The 24,641-nt window shown below is 38.0% G+C and overlaps 1 protein-coding gene across 2 annotated transcripts in view; it reads right to left on the bottom strand.

The window, feature by feature from the left end:
* Nucleotides 1-24,641, bottom strand: part of ADCY2 (adenylate cyclase 2) — a 225,080-nt gene that overhangs the window by 95,065 nt on the left and 105,374 nt on the right. For both annotated transcript variants that reach the window (XM_037381364.1, XM_037381363.1), the window contains exon 4: nucleotides 22,880-23,029. In XM_037381364.1, the coding sequence (XP_037237261.1) occupies nucleotides 22,880-23,029 (150 nt within the window). The remainder of the gene's footprint in view (nucleotides 1-22,879; nucleotides 23,030-24,641) is intronic.

Raw genomic sequence — 24,641 nt, 5'->3', positions numbered from 1 at the left:
GCATCATTTAAGATAAGAAACCATACCAGAGAACTGCAAGTGACACTGTGCATATTAGAAATAATAAAGCTGACTTGTCAACTAATACTAGATTTTTCAGTTACATTACCCACTGTTTCTTCCTCTCAGTGAAAATGTGTCTCACTGCAGGTAAATGACTAGTTGTGATATTTTTAGGGGAGTTTCATTTATGAAAGAAAGTTTCAGATATTATGTCTGGGAATGGAGGAAGGCAGTGAGTCACTTAAAAAGTAGAGTCTATGCTTATGCTCAAGAAGAGACAGAAGGGTTTTGGCAGTGGTTCTATTTGAATCCAGTAGCACTGCAGCTCTTATCTAACTGTATGAAATGTGATATACTAGACAAAGAAAGTGACCGAACCATATCCTGATCTTGTATCAGAATTTTCATGAGTATTAAAGAACCCAAACTTACTTAAAAATTACTATTACATGGTAAATCTCTTAATGGATTCACCTCCCAGAAGAGGAGGGGGAAGAATGCCCTTTGAAGCAGGGATATGAGGACAAAGAGGCTACACAAGCTGACAGGAGCAGGATGCAGAAATGAGTACCGGTAGCTAGTTGGGAGAACACTGGTTAAGTACTTTCATGGATTAAATGGTTGGCCCTTCCACACATAGTGAAGGTACTCAGGCTATACCGGCAACAGCCTTTCCAGATCTGAAACCATAAGCCTGAGTAAGGTGGTTTTGAAGTCTACTGTGTGCACACATTATGTCTTTTTTTCCACTTTGCTCCTGCACCAGAGCAGTTTATTATGATTTAAAGAGAGTTTTCTGAATGTCTTCTAAACATTTTCAGTGAAGATGGCATATGTTAAGATGTTTTTAAATCTAAGAAGTACCACTGAACTAGATCAATTCATGACCAACATGAAGCCTTCTGAAACAAAGTTTCAGGGAGCCCCTATAATGCTTCTGTCAGGATCAGAGTCATCTGCTGGGCATCTGGTGATACCTGCTGAAGATAAAAATCCTTTTGGATACATACATTTTGGTATATGCTGTTATGGCTTTTTTGATTTTGACATCACAACAGTGATGTCAATGAACAGGACCACATTCTTATGTGATTTTGGGGGTTAAAAAGGATATTGAATCTTTTGAAAACTTTCAGTATATTCTCAGTAGTGGTACACATTGCGGCCACTCCTTCAGCTCCCTCCATCTTTTACAAGTTCACTCCATCTCTCGTGGCTCTCCATAGTCCACAGTTTGTCTGGTTCTACTGCTTCACTGCTTATGTAAGATCCCAAAAGGCTTAAGTCCTTATCCATTTCCATAGAGTTGGATTCTTTTATCTTGCCACTGAGACTCTGATCACTTAGTTTACTCCTACTAGTATAGAAAACAATAGCATGATTTTTTTCTGGAAATCACTGTAAATCATCACTATGACTAACAGACACTTATCCCGTGGCTTCTGCATTTTTATCATAATCTACAAAAGTCACTCTCTTCCTCAAAATGGATGGCTATTTTCCTACACGTTTATAAAGCAGACATTTATTTTTACCAAAGTTTCAACAAGCATCAAGCTGACTTGATTGTCTTATTTTAAGTATGCCCCTGACAGTGTATCATAAATTTTGCAGATCTTAGAACCGCCTGCATTTTAAAGCATCCCAAATGTGCAATTCTACTTAGCTGCCATCAGTTTCCTGAGATTCACCTATTGCATCCATGTTTGCATTCCAAACATACTACACTGTGGTGCTGCCACTTCCTTTTCACTTATGTGCGTCTTCATTCATACTGTTCACACCTGTCAACCAATTCACCTTCAGCTAGTCATATCTTTAAAATGCTAATGTATGCTATGCTATGCAACAACATACTTAACATTTTTTACAGGCTGGATAATAACATTAACTGAATGAAAAAATGTAGGAAGAAACTGTGGTACAATGATTTATGTAAGTTATAGTACATCTATTTATAGCATTACACAGCCTTTTAATGATAAGTCTGTTGGCATAATTTAGAATCCTTGCACAGAGCTTGGACAAAAACTCTAACAACAACAATAATATTTAATTGCATTTTATATGCAAAAATTAATGGGACTTCAGCTAACAGCAATATGTTATTCATATGCTACTGGTTCTAAATTGGGTTGTGACACCGTTTTTTCTCAAACTCATTGAAGATGCATACATCAATTTACAAGAACTGTAGAAAATGCATGTGGGGAAGAAAAATTAGCTCTACAGTTTACACAAAATGAGGAAAATTGAGAGAAAGTTTATCACAGGACATGCACAGAATAAGCAATCAACTCTCATTAGAAAGACATATATTAATAGAGCAATAAAAGATTACATGAAAGAAAGATTTAACATATAAAACCAGTATAAAAGAAAACCAAAAGCTTGTGATTTTGTTTAAATTATCTTGTTAGAGCAATACAAAAACCTTGGACATATTTGCAGAGTATTTGCACATCACAGTAACAGTCCCAGGCACACTAACACTTCCGTCTTCTATTTTTGTAACCACTATAACAAGCTGAACATATTTTTTCCCTATGGTACCAGAAAACAAATGTTCTTTCTTAACATATGGTGACCATGCAAGGATGTATTTTAAAATAACCTGGAAGAATATCTTAAAATGAAGGAAGACGACAGGTGCAAATTTCTTTTGGTAGATATCGAGAGAAAATGGTGTTGTTGGTTACTAAGTTAGCATTTCATTCTTCACAGATTTTGTCCAGCAATCTCTACTTTGCAAAATCAGAGATGAGTAACTCCTCTGGAGTAAGCCTCTTTACTGTGCTTGTCTTTTAAAGAGTATTGTCAGTGTGGATCTTATTATCAGTTGCACATAGTTCCTCTGAGCAATTGGCCTTTTTTGAATTAATAAAGAAAAAAAAATGTAGCCCCAGTTGTTGCAGTATATCAGACCTGGGCTTCCTGAGGGTTCCCTTCGATATTGTAAAGGGCATTATTAAAGGTATCTGTGAAAAGACTTGACTCATGCACAAACCCAGATGTGACCTATTATGAAAAGGCAATTTAACAAAGCCAAGTTATGTCCTTGCTTTCCCTCAGTCCTCTCACATCTGAAAGATCACCGTAGCCAATATAGCTTGGAGTTGAGATGAAGGCAGATGTCAGGATCTGCTCTGACTAGAGCATTTCTAAAGGATCACATGTGACTGGAGAAAGGCAATCTTCCAAAACTGACATTCTTTCCTAACGTAGGAAATAAAGAGCATCAAATCATTAAAAGGCATGCAGAAAGAGTTCTGGAGAAGCAACGTTCTGTGACCAATAGAAACAAAGGATTTTTGTTATCAGGGGGTTTAACCAGAATTGGTAGGACCAGAAGAAGATTAAAATGCACTGCAGACAGACTGCCAAAAAGCTAGGTAATTTATTTCATTCCTACCAACAAGGGGAGATTGGGAAGTTGCAAATTCTGGGGCATCAACTGAAGGATACAAATTAATGTCGTAGTAGAACAGGTTTTAGAGCAAAGTGACAAAATGAACAGGAACAATTATCAGGGCAAATATTTTTATGATGATATAAAGTGATTCATAATAACTAGGAGAAAGATGGACTGTGAAAAGCTGCAAAAGGGTCTCAGAACACCAAGGCCACGGTTTCACAGGACACACAACTAAGTGCACCCACCAGCTGTCACTGAGAGCTCCCTTCCAGCCTCCCACACTGCTGTCAGCCATGACAGTTCCCAGCTCTCTTCTGTGACACTTGTGTCTGCATTGAGCATAGGTAGCAGGGTTTTGACAGCAGAAGAGCTTCAGAGGTGGCTTCTGTGGGAAGAGGTCAGTGGCTCTGCAATGGACCCACTGCAGAACACAGCTGAGTCCATCAGCAAAGCTGGTGGTGTCTCTAGGAAAATGTGTGTAAGGAAGGGTAGGAAATGCCATACAGCGAGGAGGAGGAAACCAATACAGAGAGAAACAGCAGAGGGAACACCAAGCTCAGAGGAGGAGCACCGTGCTGGAGCAGATATCCATGCTGCAGCCCATGGAGAACAATGTGAAAGCAGATGGGTATGCCTGAAGAAACTGCAGCCTGGGGAGAGCCCATGCTGCAAAGGAGTGGAAAACATGAGGAGGAAGGAGCAGCAGCAGAGAGGAACCACTATGTACTGACCACCTGTCTATCCCCCCAGTGTTGCTTGAGGGGCAGTAGAGGAGCTGGGAGTGAAGGAGTGAAGGTGAGCCTGGGAAAGGGGGGAGGAAAGATGTGACTTTAACATCTGCCTCTTTTGCTTCTCACTAGCTGAAGCAATGTTAGTTGTCAAGAGATTAAATTGATTTTTCCCAAACTGAGTCTGTTTTGCCCACAACGGTAACTGGTAAGTGATTTCCCTGTCTTTATCTTGACTCATGAGCTTTCTCATCCCTGATTGTTTTCCTGTTTTCTCATGTTTCCCTGCTGAGGTGGGGATGGTGGGGGAGTGAGTAGCTGGGTGGGAATTTGGTTGTGGGCCATACCTAACCCACGATAATATTACACTGTTTTCTAAATAGCACAGGAATCTTCCTATTCAATGCTGCAAGAATGTTTGGTCTTATCAACCATCACTAAAGCCTGAAAATTCATTATCCTCTGTAAAGTCATCAACAGAGGAATTTTCCACTATCTGCTAAAAGCAGAAAATTAAAAAATGCTACACAGATTTGGTACTGCCTTACTGCTTGAAAAGTCACATTTAATGACCTATAATGAGAAAGCTGGTAACTGCTGAATTTTAAAAATCCAGTGATAGCAGCAAGGAAGAAGAAACTTTAAAATAGGCACACAGCGATCTGGGCTTTAGACCATTTGAGACTGACTTAAGTGGGCATCAAATAAAACTATGCAGGCAATGACTAAAACAAACAAAAGGAAATTATTTTTCACACCGTATGCAGTTAAGCTGAAAAAGCCTGCCACAGGACTCGTGGATGTCAAAAGTGGTTAAATGCAACAAAAATAAATTCTGGTTCATTAAGTAACTGAGCCACGCCACAGATTTCCTTGTGCTCAGATAAGATTACTAGGAAAGTACCATTATATGCATAAGATCTTTTCCACTTTTTCATACACTACTGGCTAGCAACAAGGTATTGGGCTAGATAGTAATTTCCTTTGCCTCACAGGGCCTGTTCTTACGCTTTGTAATCCTACCAATCTGTTTTTCAACAACTTTCCTCTTTTGGTCTATATAGAATATCCTAAATAAATATACTTGTCCTCTGAGCCTCTCATGTGATGGTTTAAATAGGCTCCGTGTCCCCTTCATGCCTTTTCAGATTTCAAGTTATCTCCTTAATGCTGTTTTAAATAATTTTCCTGATTTGTGTGTAGTTCCCTTTTTTAATGATAACATGGCTTTTGTGTTATATTCCCTTTTAACCATGGAGGGATGCTCACATACAATGTTCAGGACTAAATCAAAGCTTACTTTCCTTATGGGATTCTTCCAATTAGCTTAAAGAACTGAGAAGGAACTTAGCTTAAAAATTTGGCCCTAGTAAGCTTGTGTCTGCACACCTACCCATGCTGTATCATAACCCATAACAGACCATGGCCCACAACATTTACCCAGCCCATATGGATGTGACTGAAGCCTCCTGGTGTCATTGCATTTCCCATAGGCAAAGCTACTCTCATCTCCCAGTGCAGTTCCTCATCATCAATGAGAGGCTGAGACGATAGAGCAGCTGGGACTTGAGTTTAGCTTTTGCATTTTCGTGTCGTCAAATGAGTTTATTCTTCTTTGCATAGACTATCTATAAGGAGAGTTGCAGGCAGGTTATTTTACATTTTTGAGATTTTTATTGAGTGGCCATTAATGGCCATCTAAAAAAATGAGAAGTGGGGATAAGGAAGGTGAAAGAAGTTTGAATAAGACCAACCTATCAGACAATCACAAATATTTAAAAGCACTAATCTGACTAATCACACAAAAGGAATTCAGTAGTAGGAGTGAAACTGATAAATTCTCAAAGAGTAAACTGGTCGTGACTTATAGGGTGAAAGATCTCCCTGAAAGACTGTACAGAAAAAAAAACCCAAACCACAAACTTTAAAAGAAGAAAGATATACATGAGGAATGTAGGAGATATCCCAAGAGATGAAAAGAAGCATGGAATAAGACACCAATTTATTCACAGAGACATGAAAGAAGGAAAGAGAATGATATTTAAGACTATAAAATACATTTTGACATCCTTTTAACAAGAATATCTGACAAAGGCTAAGGATGCCTCAAATGCAAATGACAAAGGAAACGGAATGATTCTTGATGAAGTTATTTACAGGATGGTTTTGGGTATTCAAAATGATGAATCTAGGAGAAGTTCAGCTGCAATTCTTTGCTCCATCAGATTTCATTACTTCATTAGTAAAAAGGAAATCCAAAGCACTGGATATAAATAACAGTGCAGAAGAAAGGCAACAGTTTATTAAAATACAGCACCCACAAATGCATGTTGGCCGAAGTAGAAGGTTATTACACAGTCAGAAGAATAAGACTATGAAAGAGCCTTCTAAGCCGTTGCAATAAAAGCCCTACCTGGTGTTAAAAGGGAGGTATCTAAAGTTACAAAAAGCTGAGACAACATACTTCCTTGCAATTCCAGGGGTGTAAGATTTCAGGGATCTTACAGACTTTCCAGTAATCGACTAAAGGACATTAGTGCTGCAGCCATTTATTATTTTTTTTTAGCTTGGGGTAATATCCTACACAGACAGCCAAATTGTATTAAAAATATTTAAAACATGAAAGCGTTTTAACTTACAGTAGTCCAAAGTGCCAGAGGCAAATTTCTTTTTCTCACTTTAGGAGGAAAAAGATAAATACTACATATTTCTATTAGATTTTGGTTACAGCAAATAAGCAAAAATAACTTGTCCTTGAAGGAGGGTATTCTGTATTTCAATTAAGTGCATTGTGGTTTATGTAGCTACACTGTGAAAGTAGGAAAACTACTGTGTAGAATGTAGTGGTGAGAGATCAATTAAACAGTGAAGACAGTTCCAGTCCCGCACTGGTAGACAACAGAATGGATTAAATTGCTGATTCTATCTGACCTCCAGTAATTTGATTTTTAAACAAACTTTGGAAAATGCAAAGGCGAAAGGACAATAGCACATTATACTCCAAGGTCCTCTGAAATGTCAAACTGGACTTAACAAGAAACATAACACTGCCAAAGTGTTGTATCATTACAGAAAATCATCTGGACCAATTGGAGAAAGTATGGTAACACAAAATATCAGAGGTCTAGAAAACATGGCCTACAAGCCACAATGGAAGAAACTGGGTTTGTCTCCCCTTTTAAAAGGATAACTGAGAGGGCAACAGAAGTGCCTTCAGGCACACAGAAGACTGTAATAAAGAGGAAAGGAATAAATTCACATTCACTGTGAATTGCATTCTCAGGCCTACAGTGCATTGTGGGATATTAAGTTGGGCAACAGGGAAAACACTCTCCAAAGATAAAGGCTGAGGGCAACAGATCGCCTAGGAAAGGTGTAGAAGCTCCAGATTTTGAAAAGCTGGTTAGAGAGACATTAATTGAGGATGTTTCAAGTATACTTGCTCCCACCACCAAGTGAGGAAAAGGATTAAATAACCTCTTCATGTTTGAGACTTCGTTACACTTTACCACAACATTCTTAAGCAGGAAAAAAACTTATAAATTATATTTTGAAAACAGATTAGTAGGGTCTACTCTACAATTCTGCTTCTGCTCATGAAAATTGGTGGAAAATTTTAAATAGGACAAATTAAGTTCACAAAATGGGTTCAGTAGCTACATAAGAGGTGAAGATAAAATGCTAAGTAGTTAAGTCTGTGGACTTCTGCTTTCTCTCTCATTTCTCTTTTTCCTCTTTATTCCTTTCTAAAACTCTGTCATCAGAAAACACTAAAACTGGAAGAGGGAAGAGGCCAGGAAGAATTTATTAGTGTCTCAGGGAAGGTTTTAGAATAAAAGTGTCGGGTTTCAATGAAATAAGGAAATACAGGGGGTAGTAGTTCAGGGAGGGTGTTGACTTTCACCACTACAGCCTCTTAAAATGGCTGAACAATATTTTTATTGAGATGTCAAATTTACTTTCAGCTATGATCATACAGAAAGCTTCATTTGAACTTCAGCTACCTCAAGAACTAAAGCAGCTGTTAATTTTTGAGGTTGTTTCCTTCACAACTGCATTCAGACATATTTTTTAAAATGAGAGGACATTTGTTGACAATAAGGGCAACTGTTCACATGGTAATTTAGATTTACACAAACATACAATTTAGTGTTATTCAACATTCTGGTTTAAAAACTAGCACAGCAGCACAGATTGAATGGCTTACAATCCGACTTCCTGGCAGATTTTAAAATGCAATTTAGTGAGAAACATATTTTTATATTGAGTATTTTGAGTAGCATGTCTGAGACATCACAGATTTCCTTAAACCTATTTGATAATCTGGAATAATACATAAATTTAATGTTTTAACAAAAAACTACTTGCCTCAACATCCATGTACTTTGAGAGCTGTTGTACATAATCATGCTGTAGGTATGTAGATGCCCAAGCATCTGAGGCTGCACCTTTTAGCTCTAACAGTAACAGTATCAGCATGCCCATACCACCTCCCCTTCTACCCCATATAAATTGAGTATATTCCTCTCAATCCAAAAGACTCTTTTTATTTAAAAGAAACCAAAATGTAACAAAACATAAAACATGGCTCTGAGAATCAACAAGGCACACAGCCTGTGATCTTCATCTTTCAGGGCAACAGAATTCACAGAACCTCTACTTACTACTAAGTATTTTTTCTTTCTCATTTCAGTAAGCATCCACATGCATGACACTTACCAATACCTCAAACATAAAGAGGTTGCCTGAAAAGAAGCCTAGTGATCTACAGGAAAAGACTGTCATGTTCCTAACACTGTTGTTGAGTACAAACTGCTGAATCCAATGACCACTCCAAAGGCAAGGAAAGGGTTGTTCTTTATAAAGAAAAACCCAAGAGATCTTTCTGAGGAATCACGCTGTGTTTAAGAAGACAAATATATTTCAATACCCACTAAAAAGAGGTGCCTCTGCTGAAGATGAATTCTGTCTGTGAAATAAAACCCACAAGAAATGGAACACTAGGCAAAACTTCAGTTGCATTCAGTATCTGACCCTCCTCTAAAAACCCTAGCATAATTGGCACTGGTTATGCTGACCTCCACCTCCTCTATACTTGCAGATGAATCATGACTAAAAGCACAGCTTATTTCATTAAAAGATTGCTGAGGAAACAAGAAGCTATCGCTCAAATAATTTTCCTTTTACACTAATCAAACACAAGTTTAGTTTCCACCACAAATACCAGATTTTTGTCCAGTGGAAAAACTCAAATGAGTCTGTTAAGAAAACATCCTGCAGGCAGGTAAGAAAAAACTGAACACGATAGTTTTTGCAAGTGCAAGCCCAAAATAACTGTAAATGAAGTTTTCCTAATTAGATAATGAATGGGTATCTTAATTCTCAGAAATATTTTGGATTCAAATGCAGAGGGACTTCCTCAAGAATTGCTGAATAGTTAACACATCAATTAAAAAAAAAGTATATTGCCATCCACAGAAACTTTATGGACTTTTGCTCTTCTAGCTATGAGTAACTTCTTGATTTGCATCATTTAAAAACCTAAAACTGTCAGGTTCCAGATCATGCAATGCAAAATTCCCCCCATTTTTTTCATCAGGAGATCTAGCCCAATGCCAAGGTTCACAACAGTGTGCAGAAACAGATGAAGAGAGTCCTGAAATCAGCTGCCTTGTCTGTTCTGGGACAATTAGAATGATCTTAGATGTGTCTTGCTTTTAGGGTGAGAGGATAAGCAAAAGAGCAAACATCAGATAGTCCTTCAGGATTGGCTTTGGAGCAAAGAACAACAAAGGGATGAAAAAAGAGTCATGTGTCCAGCATAACAGTGTTATCCTGTAGACTCATGGTAGCCACTGTTTGATAGGTATTAAGGTATACTCATGTCTCATTCTGTCTTTGGCTTTCCTTGAATGGCCTGTAACCTCCCAAAGTTGGAGCAGACTCACCAAAGCAAGGAAGGAGCCCTTTGTGGCTAGAATTTGGCAAGGCCAAAAGGAGTGAATAGTGATGGAGGAACACCTTCCCTGCTAATTTCACAGGAGACGGAACCCTTGCCTTTGATCCACTAAATGATTTTGAAGATGTTTGTTTCTTCTGTCTAGAAGATTAATTTAGACAAAACATCCCAAAAAATAGTCAAAGTATAATTCATTAGAAGATGAGCTGATGAAGCATCATAAAAGAAACACTAGTCTCCCTAACTGTCACTGAGCAGCAAGGACAGACTGTTCTGCAAGGGAAGACAAGTTGGGCACTGAGTCACAGGACTCCCCAAGACTTGCGGGCCAATAGGCAGGACTCAAGATCTCATCAACAAAGAAGTATGAAATCATACCAGCAAGTCAGGGTGAGGATCATCTCTGGAGATAGTAACCAGAGTAAGACACAGTTCAGAGATCTCCAGTCAAGTACATTGTCACAGGCAGGTCTGAGGTCAAGCTAGAAAGTCAAGTCTGTGGGTCCGGGTCCAGATCAACAAGTTAAATGGGACAGGCATGACTGCAATGCAGCTGCAGGGGCAGTGTAGCTCAGGTAGGGACCAGGGGTGATAGCCTCAGCAAAAAAGTAACTTCTAAGGGAAGGAACAAGGAGACCATACTAGAAATTCTTACAGCTTTCTTCATAACAGCTTTTATTAGCAAGCTGGCTTTGCACACAATCAGCTCCTAAGGAGGTAGCAGAGTGGACTCCTAAACTTGTTATCTACCACTTGGTATGTGCTTTTGGTCGAAAGCACCTGGGAATAGTGCTTTCACTATCTATTCACAATATTTTCCAGAGTTACTTTTTTTTTTTTTTTTTTTCCCTTGGGGTGTTTCCTACAGCTTGAAGTCCTTCAGATTCTGGGAAATGCCAAGTGGAGATAAGGGTTTGGAGAGAAGGGGAAAGAGTATTACAAAAAGAGAAAGGTACTTGACTTACAATATGAAAAGAGTTAGAAATAATACCTAGCTAGTCCATTGACAAGGATATGAACTTCCAGAAAAGTCTCAGTTTAACCAGACTGCTAGGACCTTAAGATGGTGAACATACCTCTCCCATTATAATCTGTGCACAATAGAGCAAGGAGGAAGAATACAGTGGCACATAGGGTTAAAATGTCCCAAACTTCAGTTGTTTAACATATGTGCACTGCTAGTGTGAATGTTCCTATGGACAATCACTTAAAGAACAAAAAATATTAGAAGTGACATGAAGAAGGTATTTAGAAGTGACAGGATTATTGACAGTGCTAGAAAAATACAGAAACTATTTGTAAGCAGCAACACAGAAGGTATTAAAAATACCCAAAGGTATTTAATTCAGAATCAAACCACTTATTTACAATGTGGTAGTAAAAACTCTGGAAAGAATATAGAGCTCATGGCACTAAACCAAATGAATAGGAACTCCCAGCATGATGCTGCTGCTAACAAGGCTAATGTGAGCTATAAACTTGTAAAAATACTTCTTTATGAATCTTTACCTCTTTATAAAATATTCACCTAGACCATTATTGATAACAGTGAGTTCAGATATGCTTCCCATAAAAATGATACAAGAAATCATGAATCAGTTCAGTAAAAGACACAATAAAGATCAGATGCCTGGAAAATACTCATTACAGAGAATCCTTTAAGATGTTCAAGCTATTTACAATATTATAAGGAAGTTTATGACATAACTGAGCAATTTTTTATGTAAAAAAACACACAAAAAATTGCAAAAAGCCTCTGGCTTATCGAAATCTATGTGTATGTAGCTCCTGTAGGCACAACACCCTGTAATCCCTACTTGTAGAGAGTATTTTTCAAAGCAGACAGCTGAAAAAGACATAGTAAGCATATTAAGGACAAAGGGATCTAGCTGGATTTAAAAATTTTTAAACTGGAAATAAAATGGCAATTTAAAAATGAGGCAATTAATTATGGGAATAATTAACAACTGAAAACTTCAGACCCACCATCAAAAGATTCTCTTTCTAAAAGGAAATACATATTAGCTGTTGATTTTAGGGTTTGTGATATGGCTGACAAAACTGCAGGTAGCAGGAGAAAAATTAACATTTGCCTGCCAGCAGTATATTTCATCACCATTATCAGGATATCTATGAAAAAATGGCAAATAGTATCTGCTTAAACTACACATTTTACTCTTAAAACAAAGGAGCATGACTCATCGGTTTATTGGAGGATGTTAGATGTGATAAATTACTGCAGATCAACACACAGAGAAACTGCTGAAATCTCATCTACTTCACGGCAAAATGGTAAATGACCTTTTCTCTCTATGAAGTCCTGAGGTAGGATAAAATATTACATGCAAGAACTGCGGTGTCTCTATTGATTGACCTGTGCAGTACGTACTTGCACAAGACATTTGCTAAACCATTCATCTAAAAATAGTGGACAATATCGGTGTCTTCATGTAGATAACTAGACTTCCAACGATGGTACCTCTCCCCCCAACGATAAAATATACCTTCCCTGGGGTGAAAGGCACAGTTTATAACATTTCAAAACATGACATGCCTTATTTCTACATAAGGGGTCTCTCATTCCTCCTACAAACTATTCAGCAGAGCAAAAATTGGAAAACAGCTTAAGAAAAGTGGTCTTCTGCAAATAGTGTTTCTCTACAAGTTTCTAGGTCATTTGTCAGAACCCTGAAAAAGCACTGAAAGGGCAGTATCCCACAATTGACAGATGTCTGGAGTTTTCCAAAGGACTAAACTGAAAAGCTGTATATTAAGGGGGCTAACCAATCACCCTTCTTCACTACTCCACCTCTACAGGGCAGAAGGTCCTAAGCAGCTTCTGCAATAGTAAAGTATTATGAAAGAATAACTCCAGGACTTCAAACAAGATGCAGGTTTCTAACGTAGTACATGATCCATTTGCAGGCAAGGAACTGAGTATCTTTTCTACCTGACAAGAGTTCTGGTCAGCAAGGCATATATGAAGCCTCTGTCCCTCCTATCACTACCCTTGCTATTGTTTTTTGATCTACAGGCCTTGGTTGTGACACAAAAGTAAAGCACAGTAACTGACTTGGATAATAAAAGCTTGGAGTATTCGCTCTGTTAACACGTGCAAAGAATGTTCCACAGTCACTTTTTGAGGCTCACAAGTCATAGGGAGCAGGAAATTGTTTGCCAGTAGCTACTATACCTATTGGCTAGTCTGTTGTCTCATACCTTTTTTTCAGAAAACACATTGCATTTAGCACTATGAAAACATCAACTGAACCAATAAGCAGCATGAGAAGGAATCAAGAGAGGAAAAAAAAAGTGATTGCAGCCATGCAAACTGAAAAGTGTCTAATGAATTTATTGAAATGTTTGCACCACTAAAAAAGAGGGTCCAAGAATTATAATCCAGTGTGGATGTGGAAAAAGAAAAAAACGCAAACATCTGGGAAATATATTTTTATGGTATATCCAAAGCAATCAGAAATAAATCCATCCACTTTAATGTTTTCCAGGTGCCTGTCAGAATATCATTATCATCTTCGCCACAAATGACAGCTACTTCCTTGGTAATACTGCAATGAAATACTTGCTATTACCAAATATAGAATGTATTAAACTTGTGTAGGACCCGTCCCTACAAGAAAATACTAAAAACCACTTTTTCTTGTTTTCCTTTGGAGGCATGAGATTGAGATGCCTCCAAATACAACTGAAGTGAATGAACAGTATAGTCACTATTAAAGCAGAGTAAATGTCATTTATAGCACATGCAATGATGCTATTAAGATAACTGGTCTATTTAAAGAAGTGGGAAAATCCTTGGTGTAATCCAGTAACTAGTGTGGTCACTACGAATCCTGTTTAAAGTTTCAGTTATTTTACTAATATTTCTAAGAGAGCCTTAGTTATTCTCTGATTTCTTTACATGCACTTAAATACACCAATGCCAAGATATTCAGAAATTAAATGTATGTTCCAGAAAGTTGAAAGAATACTGTTTCATTGTAGCCACAACTTTTATGACAATCTAGTCCTTAAGACTATATTTAGGTAACACAAAATTTTGCTGTAAAGTGCTGTAAAACAGATAATGTAGCACTGGTGCACTCATTAGGCTTTGTAAATATACTTTTAGTAGGGAAATGGTGGTGAATGGGGACAAGCCCACGATTCCATTCTGAATGCATCTCTGTCAAAACTTGTCCAGTTCAGAACAGCACCTTCTTCTGAAGAAAAATGTTTCAAAGACCATTCTTGTTAAGAATCACAAAAGTATAGACATGTTAGTAGAAGTGGCAGCAGAATACCACATCCCAACACAAATGCAAAAATGTGCTAGTGAGAGTAAACAAAGAATACAAGAAAGATACCGAAATCCCTCTATTTTACCAGCCTCTGAAGTGTTAATTTCTGCAGCTGAAAACAACTGTCTTTGAACCACCAACATTGGTAGAACAATATAAAAAGAATAATTATAATTTAAAAATTATTGACCTGAGGTGCTGTTATGTGCTTATCCATTTTTCTGACAAGATTGATAAAGTAAAGGTGTGACACAGTGATTTTTGAATGAAGTCTTTCAAAAGCACTCTTCCACATTAGATTAGAGACAAAGAATAGAGATGCACACAACTGAATGTATTCTACTTTAAGCTATTTGCCCTAGTTCATTTTCTGTCTTCTGCTAAATCAGGCTTCTTACTTTGCTGTAGAATGCTAATACTAAATGTATTTTACCTCTTTCACACATTGCATTACACCGTAATTACCATTAAAAACATTATAGGGAGTCATAAATAGAAATAACAGTACTAAACAGCTACTGTATGATGAGAAGGATAACTTAGACTGAAAAAGCAGAAAGGTATCATAAATATTATATGGTCTCTTTTCACCACTAAATGACTGCTGTATGATGTAAAATTATTATTTTATTATGCATATGAAATTTATCAGTGAAATGTGCTTTCTACAACACAACATAGCTCAAAACATAAACCAAGACAGCTAGACTATGAAACATTAGTGCCCAAAGCAGGTTCATAAATCCACATTCCAGACCCTTAACAAGTGACCTACTTTTCGCTGACAGCCTACACTAAAATTTTCTGTATCCTGAATATTTTGGTACAATATTGTTAATTTTAATGCTACAAATATGTACCTATTTGCTATTTTAAAAATACTCTTTATGTGAAAGGACTCAGCATGAAAATAACAAAGAAGCAATTCTAAAATGCAGAATCAACAGAAGTACCTCAAAGCCTCCAGGTAGGAACCAGAAATCTTTCTAGCTATTTCTTGAAATTAAAGTTTTGGATTTTTATTGAAATATTGAACCTTAGGGGAAAATTAATTCTCTTAAATCCTTAAAATCTCTTAAAGAATCTTAAACAGATACCAGAAAATATTCTTCTCACTGTAGTATCATCACACTTATGTAATCCGTTTCAACTTCAATGACTGGGCAACCTGAACGTAATGAAGTGACAATGGGTACCTATGTAATGTTCAAATCACTCATCTTTTGATGATGAACATACACTCCTCTTGCAAAATTACTATTATTCTCATCAAGTCAGAGCAAAAATGGCTACCTTATTTCTGGTGTTACATTTCTGTAAGCAAAGACAGTATTAGAAACGGAAGAATTTCAGTAGTACCTGATAGGATTTTTTGTTGATATGAAAAACATTAATTTGTTGTCACAGGATATGATACAAGGGGACATTTACCTTTTAATTTCTCTCTATCTGAAGTCACAGTATTCTGGTATTTCACAGCACTCTGCTGTAGGAAAGACGTTAATGAAAACTACAGACTCGCTGAAAGATTCAGGTTGGAAGCGACCTCTGGAGACCTATAGTCCAATATCTTCTTCTGAACAGCGCTAACTTCAAACCCAGATGAAGTCACTCAGGGCCTCACTACCCCAGAAAATATGACTTTCACCATAGCACCACAAGCTGTATATTCAACACAGAACCTCCAGACTTTTCTGAGCTTGCCTTGGCTTGATTTTCAGTTGCGGCAGCGATCACCTGGTGGCCACGTGCCTGTGTGCTTCCTGCGTTGGCTTCACTCTGGGACCACCCGTGGCAGGGGCTGGCACCCCTACCTGGTCACTGTGGGGCAAACAGCACCCTGGGGTAACCGGGCTGGGGGGGGGCAGCCTGCGGCTCCCAGACTTTGCCAGGGAAGCAGGCAGAAGGCGGCAGGCTGTGATAGGAAAACCTAGTAACATAGCCTCAGGTGGAATAAAATTGAGGAGGCAGGGGATCCAAATGACCAGCATTTACCTCCTCCTGATGAAGAGCTCGGGACACTGACAGCTTGCAGTGACACCCTTGCTTTCTGCTCATGGAACATCAATATCATTCACCTTAGGGCCCAGAGGGACATCTAAAGCATAACACTCAAAATCTTGTTTATGGACAGAAAGTAAATAAACCTGATAACACACACATGTATGTGTATATATATATATAAAGCTAAGAATTTATTGGTAATTCATATTTATTGTTGGTATAACTGAAATCTTAACAGTCTAATCCAAGAATCATTATTACTTCTACGCTAATTAGAGAAAAAGAAAGAAATGAAAACCAAATAAAGAAATAAAAACTTCTGTATTAAAAAAGCAAACTCCCAGTTGTAATAATACAGTTTAAGTTGTTGTACACACACTTCCCAGTTTCTAACCCTTTTTCTGGCAAAAGGCTCGTGCTTTAACTGTTCCCTGTCGGTCCTAAGGCTGACGGCTTCAGCCTGGCAGTAGTGGTGAGGGAAGACTTTCAGCAAGTCATCAGCATCTGGAGTCCTTTGTAAGAAGGAATACGATGTTGATATTGATGCTGATGATTACTTCTTGCTCAATGTAGGATCCCCTTAGGGTCATTTTTATATATATAACACACATTTATAACTTGCTTCTTTGTTGGTCTGCAAGTCCATGCCATAGATGTAATACATATGGTGTTTTATATGTGATAGAACTTGTTCTTTGTTCCCCCTAAAAAAACCACTTATGTCCAGGTCTAGGTTTGCGTTTCTTTACCTGACCAGTGGAAAAATTACCTATAGACCCGGGGTCTCCAGTGTCAGGCCTGTGCCCCACCTCTACTCACTGCATGCCTGTATTTCTCCATATTGCATTCTGTGTATCCACTTCTTAGAGGCTTCCACTATGATGCCAGGTCTGTATTTTTCCACATTATGTTATACTTGTAGATATTTCATTCTTCACACAATAGTTATTCATTAGTGTTATCAATATAGTAACTACAGTTGTACTGTGCCATACAAAAAGTAAAATTAATTAGCTACAGCCAACTTGTCATTAGAAAAATTGCTGTTACAGCTAAAACAGGAAAAGTAAAGCTCCAGGAAGGTAAAAAAAATTCAGATAGCCTTAACCTTGAGGCCTTGCAAACTAAGTACAAAGCACATGGCAATGGCAGTATTGTATTGTGGGACTATGTGGTTACAGAAGCCTGAGGATAATACCAGAGAAAAAGGGGATATACTAGAAGATTTTCTGCATAACAGTTTTAGCTGTATTTACACTTTTCTGGGTTAATTAGATAATGTGGACTGTGACTGTTATTATTATTATGAATGAAATATCACTAATATTTGTTTGTTGTCTTTTCATTAGATTGTCAAGACTTTAATTAGACTAACAATAGATTCTAAACTCTATATTTATAGAGCTTTTGCCCACAATAAGAGTTGAGGCGCAACAATTTGCGCAGTTGAGTCTAGAAAATCTCCTGCACACAGATTCCATCACCTTTCCAGGCAGCCTCTCCCAGTGCTTAACCCCTCTCTTGGGAAAGAATTGTTTATGTCCTTCCACCCAGGATTTGTCCTGTCGCAGCTTGTGCCTATTGGCTCTCATCCTTTAACTGTATGCCTTTTTAAAAAATCTTAGCACATCTTCTCTGTAAGCTCCTTCAGGCAGTAAGTAGATGTTAGTTGTCCCCCCCCAAAGCCTTTTCTTCTGCAGGCTAAACATCCCAAGCTCCCTAAGTCTCATCACTGTATGAGCTCCAGTCCACTAATTACCCCAGAAGCCCTTTGGTAGACTCCTTCCAGTTTCTATTTGCATACTCTGTCCATCTTCCCCACAGTCTACCGTGCACAATTGGCACTTTAATTCTTCCTCAGAACAGGCTTTAATTCTGGTAATGACATGTAGATCAATAGAAAGGATTGGCATCTCACCCATGTGCATATTTACAAACATGCCTGGAGTAGAAAATGGATTTGAAAATTTAAAAGACCAAAACCAGGATTTGTTTTTCCAGTTTACTAGCCTTAAAGCTATGTGGGGGAAAAAAAGGAAATGAGGAAGGCCTTAGAAAAATATTCGATGTTCATGAACATATTAGTAGCGTACATTTTAAAATTTATTAATTTAATTTACAGGAATCTACATATAGTTCCAAATAATATATTTCAAATGTTTCTGTTCTTTACTAACAGCCTTAGATTTTAGAAATGCATGAGGCTTCTATGTTTCAGATATAATTTAAAAAACAATTTTGAAATATTTCAGTTCCTGTAATGAATGGTATTGCTTCACCATGTTTTGGTGAAAAAATTAAAATCCCACTCAATGATTTGAAACCTCATTCATTTTCATCTGCTACCTTAGTGTTGTTTCTGAAACTGTCATTATACTGCCTCCTTTTCAAAGACAGCATTTTAGAGAACCCACTGAACACCGACACCTTACAAACACCCCCCTGCAATGTTGTAAGAAGTTCTCAGTGTATATTCCCATGTCTCGTGATGCAAAGCACCAGAAAAGAGAGAGAAGAGTAATTATGCTAACTGCTTGTCAGCGTTAAGATCTTGCACTCAGTGTTAGTGAGTCATCCCTACAAACTGTCAGCCAGGCTGTATCAGTGAGACAAATAACGTTATGAGAGGCTATTTTAAATATGTACCTTGAAATAAGGCTGCAAATTAATAGAGGTCAGAATAGTTTCATGGTTCTCTTTTATATACACTGAAAAGATAGAAAAGCTGTGTGAGAAACACCAAAGTGGGCACTGAAAATACTGCCTTTCACCACAGAAGTTTAAAAGTGACTCTCATAACGAAGTACACTAATGGGAATAAAACGCAGAGTGTGCAGTGTTTCCCAACACAGCCCTATGAAACCACAGTACATAAAGGTGTGGTTCATGATATACACGAACATCTAGCCATCTACACCTGCAGGCAAATACACATTATATAGTGCAAACCCAAGCCAAGACCAAGTATGACTACTATGAAATTGTAAAGGCCCTGGGGGCACTGACTGGCCTTGCTGCCTCTAACCAACTCCACCCTCAAGCTCCCACCATGGCCCAGGAGCCCCATTTCAGCTCAGCCCCCTCCGGAGCTCTGCTGTAGGAGCTGGCTGTGGACCCTATTGATCCTGGCCTCTGGACTGACTTCCCAGCTTCACCTCGGACCCGCCTGGTAACTGCTGGGGCTGACCCTGAGCTGTGGGTTGACCTCCTGGCTTGGCCTCAGACCGGCCTCACCACCCCGAACTTGGCTGGTGCTCTGGATTCTTGCTCAATGCTGGCTGCCAGCAACCAGGTTTTCCCAGCTCGCCCCATGCTGCGGGACAGGATCCTGGCTGGTGAGTCCCTGCCCTGCTGGGATGTCTCATCAACCATGGCTTCCCATCCCTTGGGGAGCAGCCAGCCTTTGCTGTACCTTACAGAAATACAGAGTGGTGTGGCTACAGTGCATCTAACTTGTACCTCAGTATTTATATGCACACCCCTATCACACCAGATACTAATGTACACTGGTGTCACTTGAAAACAATTATTTTGGTATTTCTCTTGAGTGCTCTGGCATAAACGTTGAGTGATAATTCAATATACCTATTTATTGATACAATCAAAATGGTATTCTCAAAAAGGCTCTTCAAAGACACACAAAAAAACCCCAGCTGAAAAGCGATAGTTGTCTACAGTTGTATAAGCCTACTCTCAAACAAAGTAAGAGGAAATCCATGGAACAATTTGGAATATAAATTGTACAACTTTCAAAAACCATTATAAAAGACACGATGTCCATGATCTGGAAAAAAAATTGCAAATTTGATATGGAGCTCTAAGCATTTAGAAGATATGTTTTGCATCTGTATAAAAGTAGCTTGTGTTACTTCTCACTCAAGTAAATTAAATTTTTCTTGTTAAAAAGATGTAGAACCAAGGGTCATGCTACAGCCTTTCACAGGCTAATAAAGGCTTTGATCAAACTCGATGTTTTTTAAAATGCACCTGCTCCTACCATTTCAATGGATCCTATTCCTCCAAAAATAGTCTGCAATATGATTGACTTTTTACATTCTTGGCAAAACAAGCAGTATTACATGACAGACTACAGCACATCCACCTCTGAACTAAAGTCTGCAAAGAAGTATGTTAACGCTTGGGAAAAAAAACCAAAAACTTATCAAATTAATCCTCATTTACCTTCTCACATTTAAATACCTAGCATTCATAAGTATGGTCATAAGGAGGTGCACTTCATCTTTTTGGCTGGAAAAACTGTGACATGAGATAAAGGACATATTATGGGGTTGAGAGGATAAAGGCTAAAGAAATCTATATAAGAAGATCTGATGAGTTAATGGTTCATTGGGGATAAAAAATCATTAACGTTCATAGAATAATTCACTTCCATTTCATGAGACATTGATCTGTTATTAATCCAGATCTGCAATAAACTACTTAAAGCTGTGTAGATGTCTTAACTAATGTGATATATTTACTTCTATCAAAACACAAATATATAACAAATTATGTACAATGTCTTTCATTTTTCTATAACAACTACACAATTTATCAATGAAAGATAGCTGTTGCTGCTTTCTGTCTTGCCGGGGTCCAGCGTATTAGAAACACAACTCCTACAAAGCACAAAGAGGAAGCATCTGGCACAGAATTCCAGATATTTTTGCTTCTCTCCATTGTGGGGTTCTCTACCATTTCTGCAAGACCTTCAGAAAATGCCAGAAAACCAAAACTATTTCCTTATTTCTCTCCATAGAAATTAGTAGTGTTTAGCAAATAATACTCATTTACAGAAATCACCAGCTAGCGCTATGCCTGTTCTAACTACTGCCTTCTACAAGCAGCATCCTTACCCCCCAACAGTGTTCAGTAACACACCTTCCTGCTTCTGCTTCTTGCAGATACACCAATGCATTTCCTATGCCTGTAGGAAAAAGCAACCAACAGTAGAAACCCTTACAACTGTGCTCAGGAAACTAAGAGCTCAGGTGTCTCCTGAATTAGGGAGACCTTGATGGCTGCTATGAATTATGCTTTTTGATTACGGTCTGCATATATCCTTCTGGCAGCCGAGGCCTAAGCACAGGCAACAGTGTTAACCAAATTCCACAAAGTCATCATGAGCCTGGAAGCAGTAACGTCAGCCCCACATCACAGGAACTGCCCAGTCTGGAGTGGTACTGCTCCCAGAAACCTGGCATTGGTTACTCTGCATTCACAAGCTGTCTCACTGGAACAAATCTGGAGATATTCTCACCCATATTCTCAACAGATAGTAAAATGTGCATTGTGTACTATCAGTTAGAAAGCCTACTGATTCACTGCACATAGCTCATGGAGGCAGAGGAGGAAACTTACAAATGACTGCTCTCACACAACCTCTCCTGCAATAGCGCATTATGCAGATTTTGTATCTAATCATCAAAGCCTACCTTTACTGTGAAATGTTCTCCTTAAGACTACCTTAAATTTTTTGCAGCAACTTCAGCCAGTATGCAACCCAAATGCCCAGCAGATTAAGGCTAGCTCTCTGAACACACATGACCTGTTAAAAGTCCTGGTATGGACTCTCCATTTGCTTTTTCTGCAAAAAAAGCGTTGGTGATGGATCTTGAAAACCTTCATTGAAAATGACTACAGGTATTTGTGAGACAGACAGGACAGTTAAGGTCAGCTGGGACATACAAGGTGTACCTCTGCACTTTTTCTGACAACAGAAACATGTCAGTGAAGGCTCTATTATCCGACCCTTAACAGTTCACAGAAGTTTGAGTCTGGTGACCTTCAAAGCAAAACAGACCTATCTTCTTTACTACTTGATGAACTAATTTGTATTTCAAATTCTCTTAAATGAAGCACCTATCTGTCAGGATGATAGGCACTGTACAGAACTTGCAAAGAGAAAAAGAACTATATAAAGCAATCAGAGAAGCCTTTTATTCAGCTGCTACAATAAATGACAGATAGTCTCATTATGCAATTCCCCTAGCTCCTGTTAACATACCTGACCCCTAGAACTATATCACATGATTCGTCAGTATTGCAGTTACAAACACAGTGCGGTAATACCTTCTCACAGTGATTTTGCAGTATCAGTCTTGGGCAGGAAGAACTGAAGTTCCCAAAGCGCACACGTACATCTCACAGCTCATTCAATGTAGACAACAAAAGAGACAGTGTGCAAACAGAATCCATAAAGCATTTTCAACTTTGTTTATCATAAAATATTTTCACAGAAGAAATTATAGAAAACATGTAATTGACAACACAAATCATTGTAATAGCTTAATATATTCAGATGGAAACTGAGCACAGCCTTGTTCAAAAGACTTTGTGTATTTCATTAAGGAACTCATTTTGTTAAGTAATTCTTTAAGTGTTCTTGCATTAGCATACTGGATTATACAGTGATGAATGGGGGGATAGTGTGAAAACAGCAAAACAGATCCAGACATGGGTCTTACTTTACCTGTTGCCTCTTCTCAAATTCTAACTTGATACGGGATTTGATGCAGTTGCATGTGTCTTGATAAGTCTGCTGCAGCGCAAGTTCCATGAGGTGTTTGTGGTACGCTCCTGCCAAGTTTCCACAGATAAAAATGATTACATTTGCCAATATCTAGGTTAAAAAAAAAAAAAAAAAAAGTGTTAAGGAATTTATATAACTAAATTAACAGAACGTAATCCTAACCTGCAATGAAAAATTGATGCAGTTATATATTTTGCTTTTGTTTGGTCTCTAGCAAATGTTCACCTTTCAAAAAGCTTTCATTATTAGTGGTAAAATCCAAAGCAACAATACCATTTTAATTTAGGATTAAATAAGAATGATAACGAACAACATGTTTGCCTACTCAATAAGGCATATAGTTTCTTGAAAAGAAATTCAGCGCAAGTTCTCTGTCTACTGCTGAGTATTAGTTAGGTGGGATTATAATCTATTGATGTAAAACAATAGCTATAGCTCCTAATAACAACATTGGAAACCATGTTATTGCCATGTTCTTTTGGCAAGACATTTTCTTTTGCAGTGCCATACAATTAAGGGGTGAGAAGTTTCACCTACATCAACAGCCTGACCTTCATTTTACCTCAGCCTGACCCACTATCTGTCACTCAGCTAGAAATATCAACCTTGGTGATAGTAAGCAATGTTTTCAGTAGTGAGATCTGACATCCCTCTACTAAATATACTTTTCACTACTAATAAAAAATTACATATGCCTGAAACACAAAACTTCATCTATAAGATTTAAGGTCCAATTTAGGCTCTGTGTACACAACAACACATGAACACGAGAAAAAGTTCCCTTAAATAATCCAGGTTTGCTTAGTAAATGTCTGGAACATTTCAGAGAGTAAAGAGAGGACAGAGGCAGGCCTCTCCTGTGCTTGAACTTCGAAAAGGCAGTGTGTGGCAATGCTAGTACTTTCAACTGTCTCCAGTTTATTGCTGAAAAAAAAAGAGGAGCATTTAGTCATCCTAGCTCACACAGCAGAGTAATGAAACCAATTCTTAATTCAATAAAAAAAAGATAATATCGAAAGGGAACTTAAGTTGAGATACAGCTGCAATCTGGTGAGAGCAGGTCTCCATCTGTAAGGCCCTAGTGTATCATATAACCTGGATTACAAGTGCTACGTGATGTCAGAGTACTCATGGTCTGGAAAGGAAGGAGGAAGAAAGGAGGCTAAAATTTAATTAATTCTCCACAGTTAATCTAATAATGAGGTTTATGATAGATTTCCCCAGTGGTCATGCATTGGTTGGTTTGGATGTACCTATGTATTGGGCAATCTTTTGTGATTTACTAGTAGTGAAAGAGCCAGAGATGTCAGAAAAAAAGTCCAACAGTACACTACAGTATCTCAGGGAAAAGAGATAAATCGTCCTATTAACAGAAATCGATCTCCTTGAGGAATACATTTTATTCACAAAACATACACGGACTTTTAATGCTCCTTTTATAAATACACACTTTAAAATGAAGGTTTTAAAAAAATGCTTTTAAATTACAAATTATAACATCATTACAGGCAATACATGTTCCTTTATTTGTGACATGTCTGACATCTCACCTCTCATGGTTCCAAAAAGCTAAAAGCAGGACCTTATGCACCCTTGCCACAAAAAGGTCTGATGTTTTCAATTTGGTTAAACTTTTCCTTTTTTCCCTGAGACTTGAAGATCATGGCATTATAATGTTTTTTTAAAACAACATCTTTCTTAA

The sequence above is a fragment of the Falco rusticolus genome, chromosome 3 (genome assembly GCF_015220075.1).
Source record: "Falco rusticolus isolate bFalRus1 chromosome 3, bFalRus1.pri, whole genome shotgun sequence".
NCBI classification, from domain to species: domain Eukaryota; kingdom Metazoa; phylum Chordata; class Aves; order Falconiformes; family Falconidae; genus Falco; species Falco rusticolus.
This window is presented reverse-complemented; position numbering and strand designations above follow the sequence as displayed.